The sequence below is a fragment of the Denticeps clupeoides genome, chromosome 7 (assembly GCF_900700375.1).
Source record: "Denticeps clupeoides chromosome 7, fDenClu1.1, whole genome shotgun sequence".
NCBI classification, from domain to species: domain Eukaryota; kingdom Metazoa; phylum Chordata; class Actinopteri; order Clupeiformes; family Denticipitidae; genus Denticeps; species Denticeps clupeoides.
In genome coordinates this window covers 22,682,964-22,698,857 of record NC_041713.1, presented here as the reverse complement: position 1 = coordinate 22,698,857, position 15,894 = coordinate 22,682,964, and the positions used below count along the sequence as shown (strand labels likewise).

The 15,894-nt window shown below is 41.6% G+C and overlaps 1 protein-coding gene across 2 annotated transcripts in view; it reads right to left on the bottom strand.

Annotated features, from left to right (window-relative positions):
- Window positions 1–328: 328 nt before the first annotated feature.
- The window catches only part of LOC114794475 (cGMP-inhibited 3',5'-cyclic phosphodiesterase A-like), a 62,520-nt gene continuing 46,954 nt past the window's right edge, over window positions 329–15,894 (bottom strand). For both annotated transcript variants that reach the window (XM_028987041.1, XM_028987042.1), the window contains exons 11-14: window positions 13,015–13,218; window positions 11,017–11,178; window positions 4,605–4,881; window positions 329–4,262 (exon numbers count right to left, since the gene is read on the bottom strand). In XM_028987041.1, coding sequence (XP_028842874.1) covers window positions 3,991–4,262; window positions 4,605–4,881; window positions 11,017–11,178; window positions 13,015–13,218 — 915 coding nt within the window. In that variant the 3' untranslated portion in view covers window positions 329–3,990. The remainder of the gene's footprint in view (window positions 4,263–4,604; window positions 4,882–11,016; window positions 11,179–13,014; window positions 13,219–15,894) is intronic.

Below are 15,894 nucleotides of genomic sequence, written 5' to 3'. Positions count from 1 at the left end.
GGCGTGGCCTCCAGGGCTGGTGACAGCTGTAAGAGAAGGCGGTATAATTAAAAGTAGCCAATAGAACAGGCATGTTCCACATGTTTGGAGCATGTTCAAAAATTTGCATGTTATCATGTTAATGTCATGACAACAATTTGGTGCCGTTTGGAGCATGTAAAAAAATGAGCATGTTAGCAGGTGGTCTTCTTTTCAATCGAGTGAATTCACAAAATATACCAGATTTTTTTCATTTTCAGTGTCTTTGTATGCACTGATAATAACTACCAATAATAAAACATGTTACCATTGTACAACATTTGTGCAGGTGAAATGAATTGAAAAAAAGCAGATTGTATACATTTTATGATGTTATTTCATGTATTTACATTACATCAAGCACACCATTTAGATTGTGAACATTTTCTAATGATTTCAGTACATATTAATTGTATAATACAATATACCAAGAGGCACTTCCAGTAAGTCTGGCAACAGGAACTACAGTATAGTGTCTAAATTACAAAACAGTAAAAATAAATAATGTATATCTTAAGACGTTTTATCATTTGCAATGTTTTGTTCATACTGTACAGCAAATATATATTGTACAAAACTTGAGCCAGCAAAGAAAGCAATCATTTTCATTTAGTAAAATCATGCGACTCTCATCCTGTGCCCAACCCCCACCCCATCCCATGTATTGCTATACAAAAGTGCAATATACTGGTGAGAAAAACAGAACAGGTTTCATGAAGTGCGTCCTATAGATACAAAATACATGTCTCATTATTCATCTTTTGTAAAGCTTGTTTGGATTGCTGAATGTGTTGTGATCACAGTGTGAAAAACAGCATTCTGGAGGTGCCATTTAAACAAACAGACTTTGATAGAATTGCGGGACACATTAATAAAAAAAATGCCACATATGTAAGGTAGTTTGTCTTAGTGTGTCCCACCCTGAATACTCAGTTCAGATCAAAGGGGATGCAGCCAATGATTACAATTATGCCTCAGTTTTTGGACCTGGTTGCCTGAATAATATTGAACCCCTGAGAAAGGTAAAAGAGAAAAAATACTCAACCTCTTGTCAGAATATAAATATATTACCTGTAAATCGTGCACCATGCAGGCCAGCAATAGAATGAGCACAACAGGTCTGCTGGAGAAGAATTTCAGAGCTGAAAATGATCTGGATCTTCTAAACCATACATTTCTAGACATTCTCACAGACGATGGATTAGGATTTAATCTAATACTGTCTGGAGAATCTTAATGGAATATTCTTCTGTGGCCCAGACTCGGGACTGATGCTACTGCACTGAAAAAAGGGAAGGTTCTCTTTTTAAATTAACTTAAATTTACTTAACTTAAATTAAATCACATGGGTTTGACTTACTATTTTAATGTTTCCAACAAAAAAGTTATCACAATTATTTGATCATCTAAGAATAACATGTTTAATTTGGATTCAATGGCAAATAACAAAAAATCATTTGTTAATGAAGATGAATAAGCACCAGTGTATGGGGATGGTGCTTTACTCAGTGCACCTCAGTGGCACCACTGAGTGGATTCGAACCGGCAACCTTCTCATTATGGCTCTGTTTCCATACCCGCTAGGCCAACCACCACCCCGAATGAACTTAATATATATGGTTAGAAATAATGCAAATTAGCAAATTAACCATTCCCACAATTTTTTTTTGCGAGAATGGCTATATGTGTGTTGAATTTTCTACACCCATGTTTTACTTTGGTTACTGATGTAATATAATTCATATAATGTGAGGGTGCAACTGGTGTTTCATAACTCAGAACCCCTCAAGATTGAACATTGAACAATTTTGCTAGACACTGAAATTGGATTACTGGGTACCAGTTATAAATCTGTAAGAACTCAAGTGTCCATTTATCAGAGCACAATTTAGCGGACAGAATTTCAGTGAATCACAGCTGGAGTCATGTGATGTTAAATGGAAACCTGGACGAGGGGGTTATTTTCCAAAAACAATAGAAATGTTGTGATTTAATCTGCAGCAAGATGGGTTATACTGAATGACAAATTTTGATTTTGTAAATTAAAAAAAATTTGCAATAAAAACATTTTTGAAAAAAATTAATTATTTAAGCATTGCTAAAGCATCATTGGAAGTGAATTAATGTGCACAATCAGTAAAGTAGCCAAATCCATCTGATTCCAAAATGTGAATATAATTGTTAGCAGTGAGGACTTAACTTGCTGATGCTGGATGAGATGAACGGAGAACCTGCTCCTGAAGTTTCAGAATTCAGTAACGTGTAGAGGACTGGTGATGTGCATCAATTCACTGCCGTGTTAATAATGGATTGAGGAGAGGGAGGGAGGGAGGGAGAGAGGGTGGACAGAACGTTCCTTCCTTTGGGCCGGACAATGGTGGTGAAAATAAAACGTGCCCCTGTCTCCCCCATGAAGACAGATTCGGGGCACATCCTACTTAGTCAGGCTTCCGGTTGAAAGAATGGTTCCATATGCGTTACAGGTGAACTCATGACTGTCTTTATCATATTTTGATTGTGATGATGGACGGTGCTAAGCAACTGTCTCAATAGCTTGAGCTTGTGTAAAGTAATAGTAATACGTCTCTGCATTCAACATGAAAAGGACTGGATCCGTACAGAGGGTTCGTTATTCAGCTTTTCACCAGAATCTCTGAGATGTTTTGAGATGTTCTTGCCACAGTCTACATTCCTTCTTCTGTCAGAATTCTACTTAGCTGAAAACAGCATGTCAGTGAGCAGCGATCTTGATGGATGCCCGAGGAGCTCTTGCATAACCCGTATAAAAGTGACATGCGTTACTTAGGTCATAGTGTTAAAAAATTGAAGAAGAGCTACAGACTGCAGGAAAAGACCTAGATATGCAAGCCTCATGTTGGCCTATTTATAGGCAGCTGCAGAACATAAAGACCTCAGTCATGCAGCCTGATTAAAAAAATTACTTTGCTCGGCCCATTTACCAATGGAGTGCGTGACAGTGTACATCTCACCATGCTGTTATACCTCGCTCACTGAGGAAAGAAGGATTATGAGTGTCTTTTATGTTTCTCCTGCCCCTCATCAATTGAGCCAAATTGACCCAAGCAAAATTCGACTAATCCTCACCCAGTAATTCACATTAAAACTTGATGGATTAAATGGATTTTTCAGTCGCATAGGGCATGACATTAACCCATTCAAATTGAATGAGACACGTTTTGGATGCCAGCAGTGTGTGTGTGTGTATGTGTGTGTGTGTATTGAGACAGATACCAGACTGGTGATAATACTAAAAACTATTCAGGTGCCATTTCCTGTCTTCATCCACATGTTCAATGACTCCATATGCTACGTGTGAGCTGGCAACACTGAAGAACTAAATGGAACATTTTGAAAAGTTCAACCTTTGCCATTGTAATATATAAATGAAAGACTGAAATAAGAATAATTAATCATCAAATCATATGAAAGCTAACAAAGTGCAAGGTTGTGTGCTTTGGGGTCATCAATCAGGATGCAGTGGTGGAAATCAAATAAAGGTATTACGTCGTATAAAATATAAAATGTATTACATCTTGTAATAAAGCTGTGTGGGTGTGCAGGGTGTGAACTCGTTGGTGTGGGAAGTGAAGAGTACTGATAACCAGCAGCCCCACACACCCCACAAAATGTCTCCACCTCTGCAGCTGAGTGCATTCAGAAGATACCATTATATACTTAAAAATAATTTACCATTTTAAAAAATGCAGCAGTCTGTGAGTCTGTTTGGGGATCTGTGTATTGCAGCACTGATTCTAGATCAGCCTCCGGGACAAGCCTCCTTGATATGGCCTGGTTAGTGATAATGTGTAAAGTCTCAGACTCAAGGCCACCCATCTTCCCCAAATTCTACAGTGTTGTGTCTTTTGTGATTTTGCTGGCAGTTGGAGCTTCTTTCAATAGAAAATATGTCCGTAATGTCTGGTTATGGCTAAAAGTCCATACGGAACCTCATTACTCCACCAGGTCTTCCTGCTGGTCCTCCTCAATTCTATTTTCTGTTTCCGTCTGCCCTTCCTCAAATTCCTCTGGCTCCTCTTTGCTTCCTAGTTCCCCCTCCTCTTCTCGGATTGGCTCAGTTGGGTTGCTAAGGCAACTAGACTCCTCCCCCTGGGCTTTCTTCTCTTCTTCCGAAGCAATCACACGTTTCCACATCTCATGGTTCTCCAACAAATGATGCATGATCTGACAGAAGACTTTCCTCCTTTTTTTAGGACCTATGTTTTCTGAAGGAAAGACAGAAATGTGAATCAGACTGGGGAAGTAGATCTAAAATCTAAAAAATCAACCAGAGGACCACAAATTCACAGGTTCAAATCCCACTTACTACCATGAACAAGACACTTAATGCCAAGGGGACTGTCCTTGTAACATCTGAGGTTCCATAAATGTAAAAAGCCATTAAAGTTGTTACTAAAATGCCATTTCAAGCTGGTGAGTGTGTTCAAATAAACTGGATTTTTCTTAGGTTATCAAAGTCTCGGTATTAGTGTGCAGCAGTACAATGCCTGTGCAGATCTCTGCTTCACAAGCACCTTCAAGAAATGACCGCCACTTGAATTTCTTACGCGAGTCCTCTGAGTTTGTGGAGGCGTCATCTTCTGCAGTGTTCTCCACTGCATCTCCCAGGTTCTCCCCGTCTCCTCGATCCTCTTCCTCGCTGTGCTCATCCTCACCTGGAGGAGGCTCCACCCACCGGCCTGGCATCAGAGCAGCGGAGTCATAGGAGGTGCAGAGTGGCCCCACGATGTGTGTGATGAAGGACTCCTGGAGCTTGGCCAGCTGTGGAGCTGACCGGTCCATGAAGGGGCTGATGGGTAGGCCTAAAACAGATTCTTCATCACCCTGCAGAGGGAGACAGAGAGAGGCTTACATTTCACTCCAGGCGCAATGTTCAGCGCTCCGCACAATTTGGTGTCGAAGTGCGTTAATGGAATGCGCCAACTGCACAACAGGTTCCTAATTTAGTCTTTGTGCAATATGCAAAATGGCAGGAAGATGGGTAAATTAGGGGATGGGTAAATTAGGGGTGGGACCATACAGGTAACTCACGTATTCCATGATAATGATAATATCACGATTTGCGATATCTACGATATTTAATATATTGGAAGAAATTTCATCAACGATATATCACGATATATGTGACTGAAACAGAAAAAATAAGGAATAAGGAAATAATAAGTAAATCTTCTGCATTTATTAACGCCAATATTTCCAACATTGTGCAAGGAAGTATTAATTTGCATAATAACTCACTGCCTCCTCCAGCTAGACAGATAAAAGTGCATGAACATTAAAAACAACATGAACATTAGTTAACATGTGTGAACCATGATACTGGGACGTCAGTAGTAAGTTACTGTAACTTACTCGGTTTGCCCTCATTATCACCTGAGAGTAGTTCACCGTGATGGCGAACTTGCAGATTCGTAGTGTTGCTGTTATATTTTCTCTTTGCAAAACAGATCTTGCAGATTTTGATAGTCTTTATCCAGCGCCTGTCCGCCGACTGTCTCGTAAAACCCGAAGCGTCTCCACACTTTAGAGGGGGGAAACTAGCGGGTGGGTGTTTGATTTGTTTTTTTATTATTTTCCGCCATTCTCTGCACTTCTTCTCTGTTGTTGTTAGTTAACTTGTGTTCTTCACCGGCCGCTGTTTGCGCCTCTTTACCCCTATTTACTCGAACAGAATGGTAGATATTGGGTAGTGCCAGTGACACTGACAACAGGTTAATTAATCATTTTGTGTTGTAATAAAATATCGATATTGTCCGTTAGTGTATCGATTATTTATTGCGACAACAGAAGTGCGCAAGCTGCACAAGTAAAGGAATGCAACAATGAACGTTTCAGCAGCACCAGAGACACTCGCCACATGTGGCACGGCATACAAGCAATTCCAAACTACAAGCCCAATCCACAAATCCCCAACAGCGAGGTCTCCCTCCCAGACAAACTGAACGTTTTGATGTGCACAAAGAGCAATGAAGGAAAGCAACGCCTTCCTCTCGAAGTACTCTGTCTCGCCCCAGCTGATGTCAGGAGGACCCTTCTCAGAGTTAACCCCCGCAAGGCTGCAGGACCTGACAACATACCTGGCCGGGTGCTCAAAGATGTCTTCAAAATGTCTCTGAGCCAGTCAGCTGGTTTCAAGACCGGCACCATCATACCAGTGCCGAAGAAGTCTGCAGTGATGTGCCACAATGACTACCGACCTGTTGCACTCACACCAATCATCACAAAGTGCTTCGAAACTTTTACATAAAGAGGAACCTCCCCACCTCCCTGGATCCACTTCAGTTTGCATACTGTCCCCTGCTCTGGTGTGTGTGTGGCATTTCTTATCATATACCACATACACTTTATACTAAATACATCCATACACTGATAAACTGTCATTGCTGCTACTTGTCTGCCTGGTTTGTCTAGTTTGTCTCAACATTTCATGGGTCGGTGCGCAATGTCCAAAATGTCCTTTGTCATGTTTTTGTGTTATTCCATTTGCACTATGACTTTTTGCACACAGTCACTCTCAGAAGCTTCGCAATCTCATCCCTCAGTGTACTTGTATAAAGTGAGATGACAATAAAGTGGACTTTGACTTTACTTTGACAATGTTGTGCGCCTGTGTCTCATCTTGAAACCAACGTGGCAAGAACGACCAAGCCAATACGATGAAGAGGACAGGGTTTGGTGGAAAAGGGTGCCATCCCTGGACTGCAAGTGGACAGACTCAGAGGAGGCGGGTACCCCACAGAGGTGCCCAAATTCTGCCAGCAGGAAGAGGACGATCAGCGGGGCAGTGGTGGCCAAGCGGATAATGAAACAGACTCGCAATCAGAAGGTTGCCAGGTAGAATACCGAGCCGCCAAGGTGCCACTGAGCAAACTGCTCCCCACACACTGCTCACTAAGGGTGATGGTTAAATACAGAGGACACATTTCATTGTGTGAACCATGTGCTGTGCTGTGTTTTGCAATGACGATCACTTCACTTTTAACGTGACAGCGTACGCTCTGGCTCTGCTGTGTCAACATCCGCCAAGATGGAATGGTACTTCCTGTGGGCACAATACTGGGAGGATGAGCCTGAAGATGAAAGAGGAAGACTGGTTGTCCTTGTGAAACACTGCAGCACAGCACACGGTGCACACACCGCAATGTGTCCTCTGCTTTTAATTATCACCCTTAGTGAGCAGTGGGCAGCCATGAACCCAAAACCTTTCGATTCCGTACCCGCTAGGCAACCACTGCCCCCATAACGGACCAGCTGCCAATGCAGTCTATGCCGAACAGGTGTAAATTACACACTTAAGGTTTCTTAAATTGAAGAAACAGTAATGGCTAACTGACTTTACATGACAATTCAGGCTAGTGCTGCACGATTAATCTAATCGCAATCGTAATCTCGATGTTAGTCTGTGCGATTACATGAACGCAAAAAGCTGCGATTTAAATGATTAGTACATGGATTGGATCAGCAACATATCCGATCCATTCTCTCATTCTCTCAAAGTTTGCGAGTCTCACTTCAGTCGGATGTGACGTATTTGGTCACATGACTTTCGATTCGGAGACATATGGTTAGACGCCGCATGACGCGCTGCATCGTACGTCAACGTTGCCGCCATATTGCGAGAGGCTGTGCTGTGGCGTGAAGCATATACATGTCTATGGAGAGAAGTGTATAAAAATGCCTCACTCTTGTGCTGCTTGGGGCTGTACAAACCGCTGTACGCTCCAAGCCAGGGATTACATTTCATAGCTAAGGCTGGACAATTGTTTTGAATATATTTGGCCATTATAAAATCCCCGTTTTATAAGTCTTAACCTTAGCTAAGATAGGCTAAGCTAGCGAAGCTATGCATTCCTGTGTTCAAGTCAGCCTCCAAACAACGTTTTGGCTAAACGTAGGCATTAACTATTTAGACTGTTCTTAGCTGTTTAGTTAACTTTTCTCAAACTTTGAAGGTTTCCTAAAGAAATTCACCTCTGTTTACTAATCTTAACCTTAGCTAAGCTAGCGAAGCTATGCATCCCTGTGTTCAAGTCAGCCTCCAAACAACGTTTTGGCTAAACGTAAGAAGTATAATACGGGATTTTATAATGGCCAAATATAATCAAAACAGTTGTTTAGCCTTACCAGGGTTTGTCGTTCGACAGTAATGTAAAAGAGTTTTTTGTGATTTATTTAATTTTGTAGAATATTGTATTTTGAAAGCACTGGGCATTTCAGGTTCTAAGTAGTTTGTATGTTTATCATATCGCAATCGCATATCGCAATATTGATCTCAATAATCGCAATATGTCTTTTTCCCCAAATCGTGCAGCCCTAATCCAGGCCTATGGAAAGATATGATAATATATATAAAAACTAAAGTAGAGCCAAGTTCTGGCCTGCAGGGGGTCAGTCAATGTGTGCCCCATGTTCGGACTATACTGGTTTTCCTTTACGCCACTGTCTTGCATTAATCTTATGTTTGAACAAACAGTGTGTCATGTGTTTGTGTGTAGTGGTGATCTGTATTATGCTGATCTGTATTATTCTGTGTTCATTTATTAAAAATTTCACGCATCACAATATTAAGCGCTTGTGCCTATATCACTTTATACAACATTATACCTAATATAACTCCTGTTTTTATTATTATATGTAGATCTAATGTATAATACACAATCTAATATATAATATATTACTTTTATAATTGGTCTATTTACTGATAATCCATATTTTTTTTAATCTGATAACAAATGATACATTTTGTTAAATTAGTTGTTGAGAAAATTTAAGTAAAAAAGTCCTGGCGTCTTGCTTTTGTGCACACAAAAAGTCTTGCCTTTCGGCACAAAGTGTCACATGCATGGCCACACCCAAGACTGTGTTACTGCAATCATCATGTTCCTGCCTTGGTTGATGCCAGGCGCCAGCACTGATTTTTAGAGACAGTAAACATGCTGGTCTTTCCTTGTCTCCCACTGTAGTCACCATTAAGCCAAGCGCCATATACGCTTCATCATGTTTCCTCGTCTTAGCTTTCAGGAGATTTAAGTTTGTCTTATTATTATAAGCGGTTCTGTAGGTGGTGACCACAGACCACTTCTCAGTTCCTATGCTTTCTGGCTGATGTTTTGGTCACTTTTGAATGCTGGTGGGGCTTTCACTCTAGTGGTAGCATGAGGTGGAGTCTACAACCCACACAAGTGGCTCAGGTAGTGCAGCTCATCCAGGATGGCACATCAATGCAATTTTTGTCCCCATTTTTCAAGGAGCGCTGGTTTGTCCACAGGATAATGGTGTGTTTAGTATGCTTGTGGCCTATTTCATGTGCACAGAGGTAGAAATGGTACTGATCAGTAGTCGAGTTATAAAAACAACTCAGGGGGAATGGTGAATTTTATCGTTCAACAGACATATTTTGTGCTGATTATTGTTGTTTAAGCAAAAACATAATTCATATATTCTACTATCCTAAAAGAACATGCATGATGTGGATGTTGAATTTCAGATGCTCAGATGTGACACGTCTGATTCCTCCTCAGTATGATAAATGCTGTTATTGTTAGCTACGTTTACTTTGCCTTGAATGTCACTTGTAACATTTTCGTAAGACTCCATCGTTTGCCATTGTTCTTTTTGCCTTCTCCACAAGATTACAATTTTTGGTAGGATAATGTAGGCTTATAAAAAGTGTGACCTGATATTTCTGACTCTTGACTTACCTGAAATATTACTTTTTGCCTTTTTAAATCCAAATTTAAATCGAGTGGTCCGTACCATTTGCCCATGATGTTAAAATCACATCAACACCATCACCTGCTATGCCGCTTACTGCGGTAAATGTAAAAAACAAATGTTGCGCGTGCCCTCTCACGCAAGGTATTTTACTCAATAGACCTGTGCATTCATTGATAAAATAGCACAAGGAATGGAATTGGGGGATGTTCATTTTACAAGTGGGATGATTTGGACTGCTTTTGTTTCAGGGGGGTGGCATCCCTCAACTCGAGTAGTGGTTCTATCACTGTACACAGGGTGGTAGTAGCGGCCTATAAACCAGAAGACCAAAAAGTCACAGTTTCAGAACCCATTTACTATCACTGTGTCCCCGAGCAGGATACTTAACCCTGAGTGTCTCCCAGGAACTGTCCCTGTCACTTCTGACTGTAAATCGCCTTGGATAAAGGCATCTGATAAATGCCATAAATGTAATAAATGTAAATGTAACATTTCTACTTTGGGGCTGATTGTGGGGCTTAGTGTCATGAAGTTATTATTGCTAAGCATGTCTGTTATTGGAACTGTTTTTTTGTTTACAGTGGACATGCGATATTCATGAAGGTATTTAATTACTAAAATATATTGGCTGAAACAATCTGAAAAAAAAACACTAAATGGTTTTATGTTAACAGAAGATGTGAGTTTCCTGTAAAAGTATAATACAGCACCAACAGAATGAGAGTGAGCTGTTCTCATAAATGTGGAGATAACCATCAAAACTAAATATGCATATCGAAACATACACCATTCACAATGTCCTTTTGCTTCTATTCCATCATGGTGACATTCAAGGCTCTTATCATTCTTGGAATGATTACATCATCTGCAACCATGTGGTGCATCAGTCGGGAAAAAAGCTGTATTGTGCAGAAAGCAACACTCTGCCCTCAAAACATTTACATGCATATTTTGATAATGATCTTCAATTTTTGCCACTTTAATTAATAGATTCAAACCTACATTTTCCCAACATGTTTCATATGCACAGCAACATTGACAAACGACTGAACAAATGTCAGAGTGCTCAAAATCAAAGGTCATCTGAGCAAACCATGAAATACTTAAATATCAAATATTTTCATATTTTCATATTAACATTTTAACATGTTCGAAAACTTTAGACTAACCTCAGGTACCTGCCACTTGCAGAATTTGAACAGAGAAACACTGAATCACTACAACACTGAATCATTATCCCACCTGCTCATAAAACTCATTGACGATGCCTTGGGTCCACTGCAAATGCAGGTCTTTGCACTTCAATGGGCCATTGACATCTGCCAGCTTGATGCACATCTGACAAACCAGCAGCCTGTCATTCTCATTGGACCAGTCAATGCCAGACCCCACATCATGGGACACCTGTGGAAGGATGCACAGTCCGTGAGCCCTGAATGTACTGGTTCTTTCTGTGAAACCCAGATAAAAAAAAACATTTTGGACAGAATTTGGACAGAAATAAGAGCTATATGCAAATCACACATTCTTTCTTAGAGCATTGACAAACCACAAAGCAGACATCAAAATGTATATATTTCACAACCAGAATCCCAGAAAAGTTGGGATTTTCCTTAAATTTGAAAAAACCTTTCAGATCTATCCGATATTTTCTTCATAGATAATGTAAATCCACAAAATTAGCTAATTAAAAAATTGATTGGCATGGGGGAATGTTAAATGTCAACATCAAATTGCAAGTGATTTGAATATGTTTTAGTATTTGTTTTATGAATACATTTTAAGAACTTTTCCAGAATCCTGGTTGTACAAATCCAGATCTCCGTGGGTTGATAAATTTGATTTCCATCGATAATTTGAGTGATTTGGTTTTCTGCATATGTAAAAACTAATTATTCAGATCTAGCATGTTTGTGTTCCCCTTATTTTTTTGAGAAGTGTACTTTAAATGATTATTGAATCTGTTTGAGATCTGTTTCATAAAACATGTCACTGATGAATATTGATTGGCCAACATAATTTGAGGTTTATAAATCATATAAATGGACCCATCAAAATGTAATGTGACACCTTGATTGTAAGGGGCTGCTCATACCCATTACATTGTACCTATTTTAAGTGTATCGAGAATTTAAAAGAATGAATTACATGAGAAATGCATGTTATATTGGATTTTGGCTGCTTTATCGTGTTATTTATAGTGTGTCCCACACTGAAGTTATCTGGGAATGCGCTTTGTCATTGGATCGTGGGTCATGAGATCAATGACTGGATTATTAGCTATTAGCTGCCAATTATGCTTCTAGGCTCTCAGGCTACACTCTAAAGATCCCAGAAGTCTAATTACATTCAGGAAAGAGCAGTTCACATTCCGTGTGTGTTTTGAGAGTAGTGGCCTGCTAGAATGCCTTATCAGTCTAATTAGCAGTGTGTTCGTTACATCCGAGTCTGAAGCGCAAACCAAAAGCTCACATGGCTACTCCTACCCACTGTACTGTAGTTTCACACTAACAATGATCCACACTGATCCTAACCGATGGCGTTTTCAAGTGAATTCTGATGCCAGCTCTTTGGAATTACGGGATATTAGAATATAATGGCAGTAATTCAAAACTAACATCTGAACCTAAGCTTTCAGATACCGACCTGCCATGCCAAGCCAAGATCATTTCTTCTAAAGTAAAGTACTGTTAGTTGAAAAAATACACTTATTTGTTCTTTGCATGCTGCCCTGTCTGAAGGGCAAGTCTAGCATCCTGTCAAGGAATGTTTGTCTCTCCCTAGGTTTGTTAAGCTTTAAATATGATCATGTGTCCATCACACGCTGTTCTCAATTGAAATTAGGAGTAAGCGCCAACCTATATTCTGTGTAGGGCTGAACGGTTTTTCTAATTTAACCCAAAATCATGATTGGCCTGAAGGCGATTTGAAAATGTTTTGGCCACAGACTACATCTCGTTATTGGTTGAATTCAAATTTGTGCGTAATTCCATGCACAAACAGAATTGTGACATTCTTTCTGACATTCTTATCAGCAATAATTATGCTGATCAATAATCAGTGTTCTACTAACAAAATACTGTATATTTTCAGTGCAATCGCTTTTTCTGAAGGAGCTCCCAGTTGTGCGCAGGGATTGCAATATCTGTCACATAAATCTTAAAACCGTCCATCCTTGATTCTGGGGGTTCATGTGATTGTTTTGAATAACCATATCAGATGAAATTTACACTAGTTTACCTTGGCGTTGAACTCAGCCAAGAAGTCAAAGTGCTTCTTCAGGTCTGTGGCAAGGATCGCCTCAATGACCAAAAAGCGAAACCGCTTGAACTCCACGTGGTTGAGATTCACCAGGAAATTGTATTCCGGCTGGGACATGAAGAGGTTCCATGCAGCAGCCGCATGGTGGTTCTCCAGTACAGAACGGTCATTGTAGAGCAGTGCCTAGAAGACAGAAAAGGTTATGAGCACATATCTTCTCAGTTTTCTTCTGTTTTGAGGGGACAGATATGGCGACTGCATACCAGTTATCCATAATGGTGTAGATGAGCTTTGACAGCTATAGCTTAGAAAGACAGTAACCAGCCAACATGATTGCTCTGTGACATCATGGCGCTTCAGGTCCACAGGGTGGCGCCATATCTTGATTTTCATGTGTTTTCTGATTCCCTAATTATAACACTTCCCCTATATAGCTCCCATGCTGAAAGTGAAAGGATTGTCATTGTGAAACACTTCAGCACAGCACGCGGTGACACAGCGAAACGTGTCCTCTGTTTTTAACCCTCACCCTTGGTGAGCAGTGGGCAGCCGTGACAGGCGCCCGGGGAGCAGTGTGTGGGGGCAGCGCTACCTCACGGCCCCTGTAGCTTGTCCCTTGCTGTTCCCATACAGTTTCAGACCTCGCCTGGAGAATAGTATCTCGCAATCTATTCACTTTTTGGCTTCCATGCCTGTGTAATTTCCTGTTTTTGCGTTTGGTTTTTTTTTGTTCCTTCATTCATTCCTTCATTCTGGACACCCTCTAGACACCTTCACTATAATATGTACATTAAAATCTGTACGGTCACGAATTAGCGGTGGTGGGTTTCAGTCACATGGTTATGATGACGCTCGAGTTGACGCAGGAAATAAAAATGTACAATACGTCGCAGAGTCTGTATTGTGTATTGTACAAAATCTAGACGCAGGCTTTAGATAGCAAGTAATGAACTTATTGTAGCAAATGAGCTATGTGATGGGGAGAGAAGAGACACATGTTAAGAATCAGGTACCAGCTCAAGAGGTTGACAGCAGAGAAACAGGGGAGGCATCCACCCAAGATCATCACACACCCCTGCCTGCTCCAGTTACTGCCCACTACCAGGCAACACCCTACTAAATCCCCCAACACTCACCCTAACGGTGGGTACAACCTTGGCTCACTAACCCCACAGGCGACCCTTATGCTAATTAGGCCAACCCTATTGGCTGTCCAACGCTACAATATGTTGGACATGACATGTATCTCATAAAGACGAATGAGTTTGTTGAACTTTGACCGCTGCACAGTGTTGTGTACTTCTGCGCGACCAATAGAATAAAATCGTTGAAGTGTTTGGTCTTTCCCTTCAAAACACACTTACACACACACACACACACACACACACACGTACACACACAAAGCGTGAATGGAGGCAGCTGATATTATCAGAGTCTCCAGAGATCTACAACACCACATTATCGTCTTACCAGGAGTTTAAAAAAGCTTTGAGCACCACGGCAAGCGCGGTGTGTTGAACGCCACTCGCTGACTTTGAACTCTGCCCACACTCGCCATTTGGGGCAGTGGTGGCCTAGCGGTTAAGGAAGCGGCCCCGTAATCAGAAGGTTGCCGGTTCGAATCCCGATCCGCCAAGGTACCACTGAGGTGCCACTGAGCAAAAGCCGTCCCCACACTCTGCTCCCCGGGCGCCGGTCATGGCTGCCCACTGCTCACTCAGGGTGATGGGTTAAATGCAGAGGACAAATTTCACTGTGTGCACTGTGTGCTGTGTTGCTGTGTATCACATGTGACAATCACTTCACTTTATCACTTTATCGCCATTTGCCCACCGCCGCGTCACTGCAGCTGCCTCTCTTCTGCCTGCATCCCCAACACCCCAGGTCGCCACCAACACTCCAGCCTCTCGCTCACTGAACGTCTCCAGCATGTCTGCACTTGCGTCTTCCTGCAGCAACGTGGACATTAACTGCTGGAGCAGAGCCTGGGGTTGCAAAATCGCGTTGTTGAAAATATCAAATTTTGCTTCATATTCGATATATCGTTCAGCCCTGGTGCGTATTCATCCTCCTTCCCCGCAACCTTGACAGAACGACCCAACCAGATCTGACTCCTCCCAGCTGAGACTCAAGGAACCGTGGTTTACCGGGAGGATGCCAGCAGCCCCCTTGTCCCTGGCCAGTGTTGGCTTCATGTTTTGCAGGCCCGACGTGTTGGTGGTTTTTTCCCATGGTCCCATTGGTCCGGAGTGGTGGACAGTGTTTTGCCGTAGGCGCAGAACAGCCCTTCATGGACTGTGTTGGGTGGCATGCCAGGGTGTTTGTCATAGGTTACTATGTTTCCTGATTGTTTTCACCTGTGTCTACCTGTATAAAGCTGCCCTGTTTGTTTCTGAATGGGTAGTGGTTGATGTTTCCCCTGTCGTGTGCTCCATGTAATAAGTCCCCTGTCTCGTGAAGTGAAGGTTAAGTGATTGTCATTATAATACACTGCAGCACAGCACACGATGACACAATGAAATGTGTCCTCTGCTTTTAACCCATCATCCTTGGTGAGCACTGTGTGCAACCGGCAACCATCTGATTGTGGGGTCGCTTTCTTAACCACTAGGCCACCACTGCCTAGGACATTGTGTCCTCCTTCCTTGCCATGTCCATCCACTGTCACAGATTGTCATTGTAAAACACTGCAGCACACAGTGACACAGTAAAATGTGTCCTCTGCGTTTAACCCTGCATCACCCTTAGTGAGCAGTGGGCAGCCATGAAAGGCACCCAGGGAGAAGTGTGTGGGGACAGTACCTAGATCAAGGGGACCTCAGGGGAACAGTCCCTGTAACTACTGATTATTATTATTAA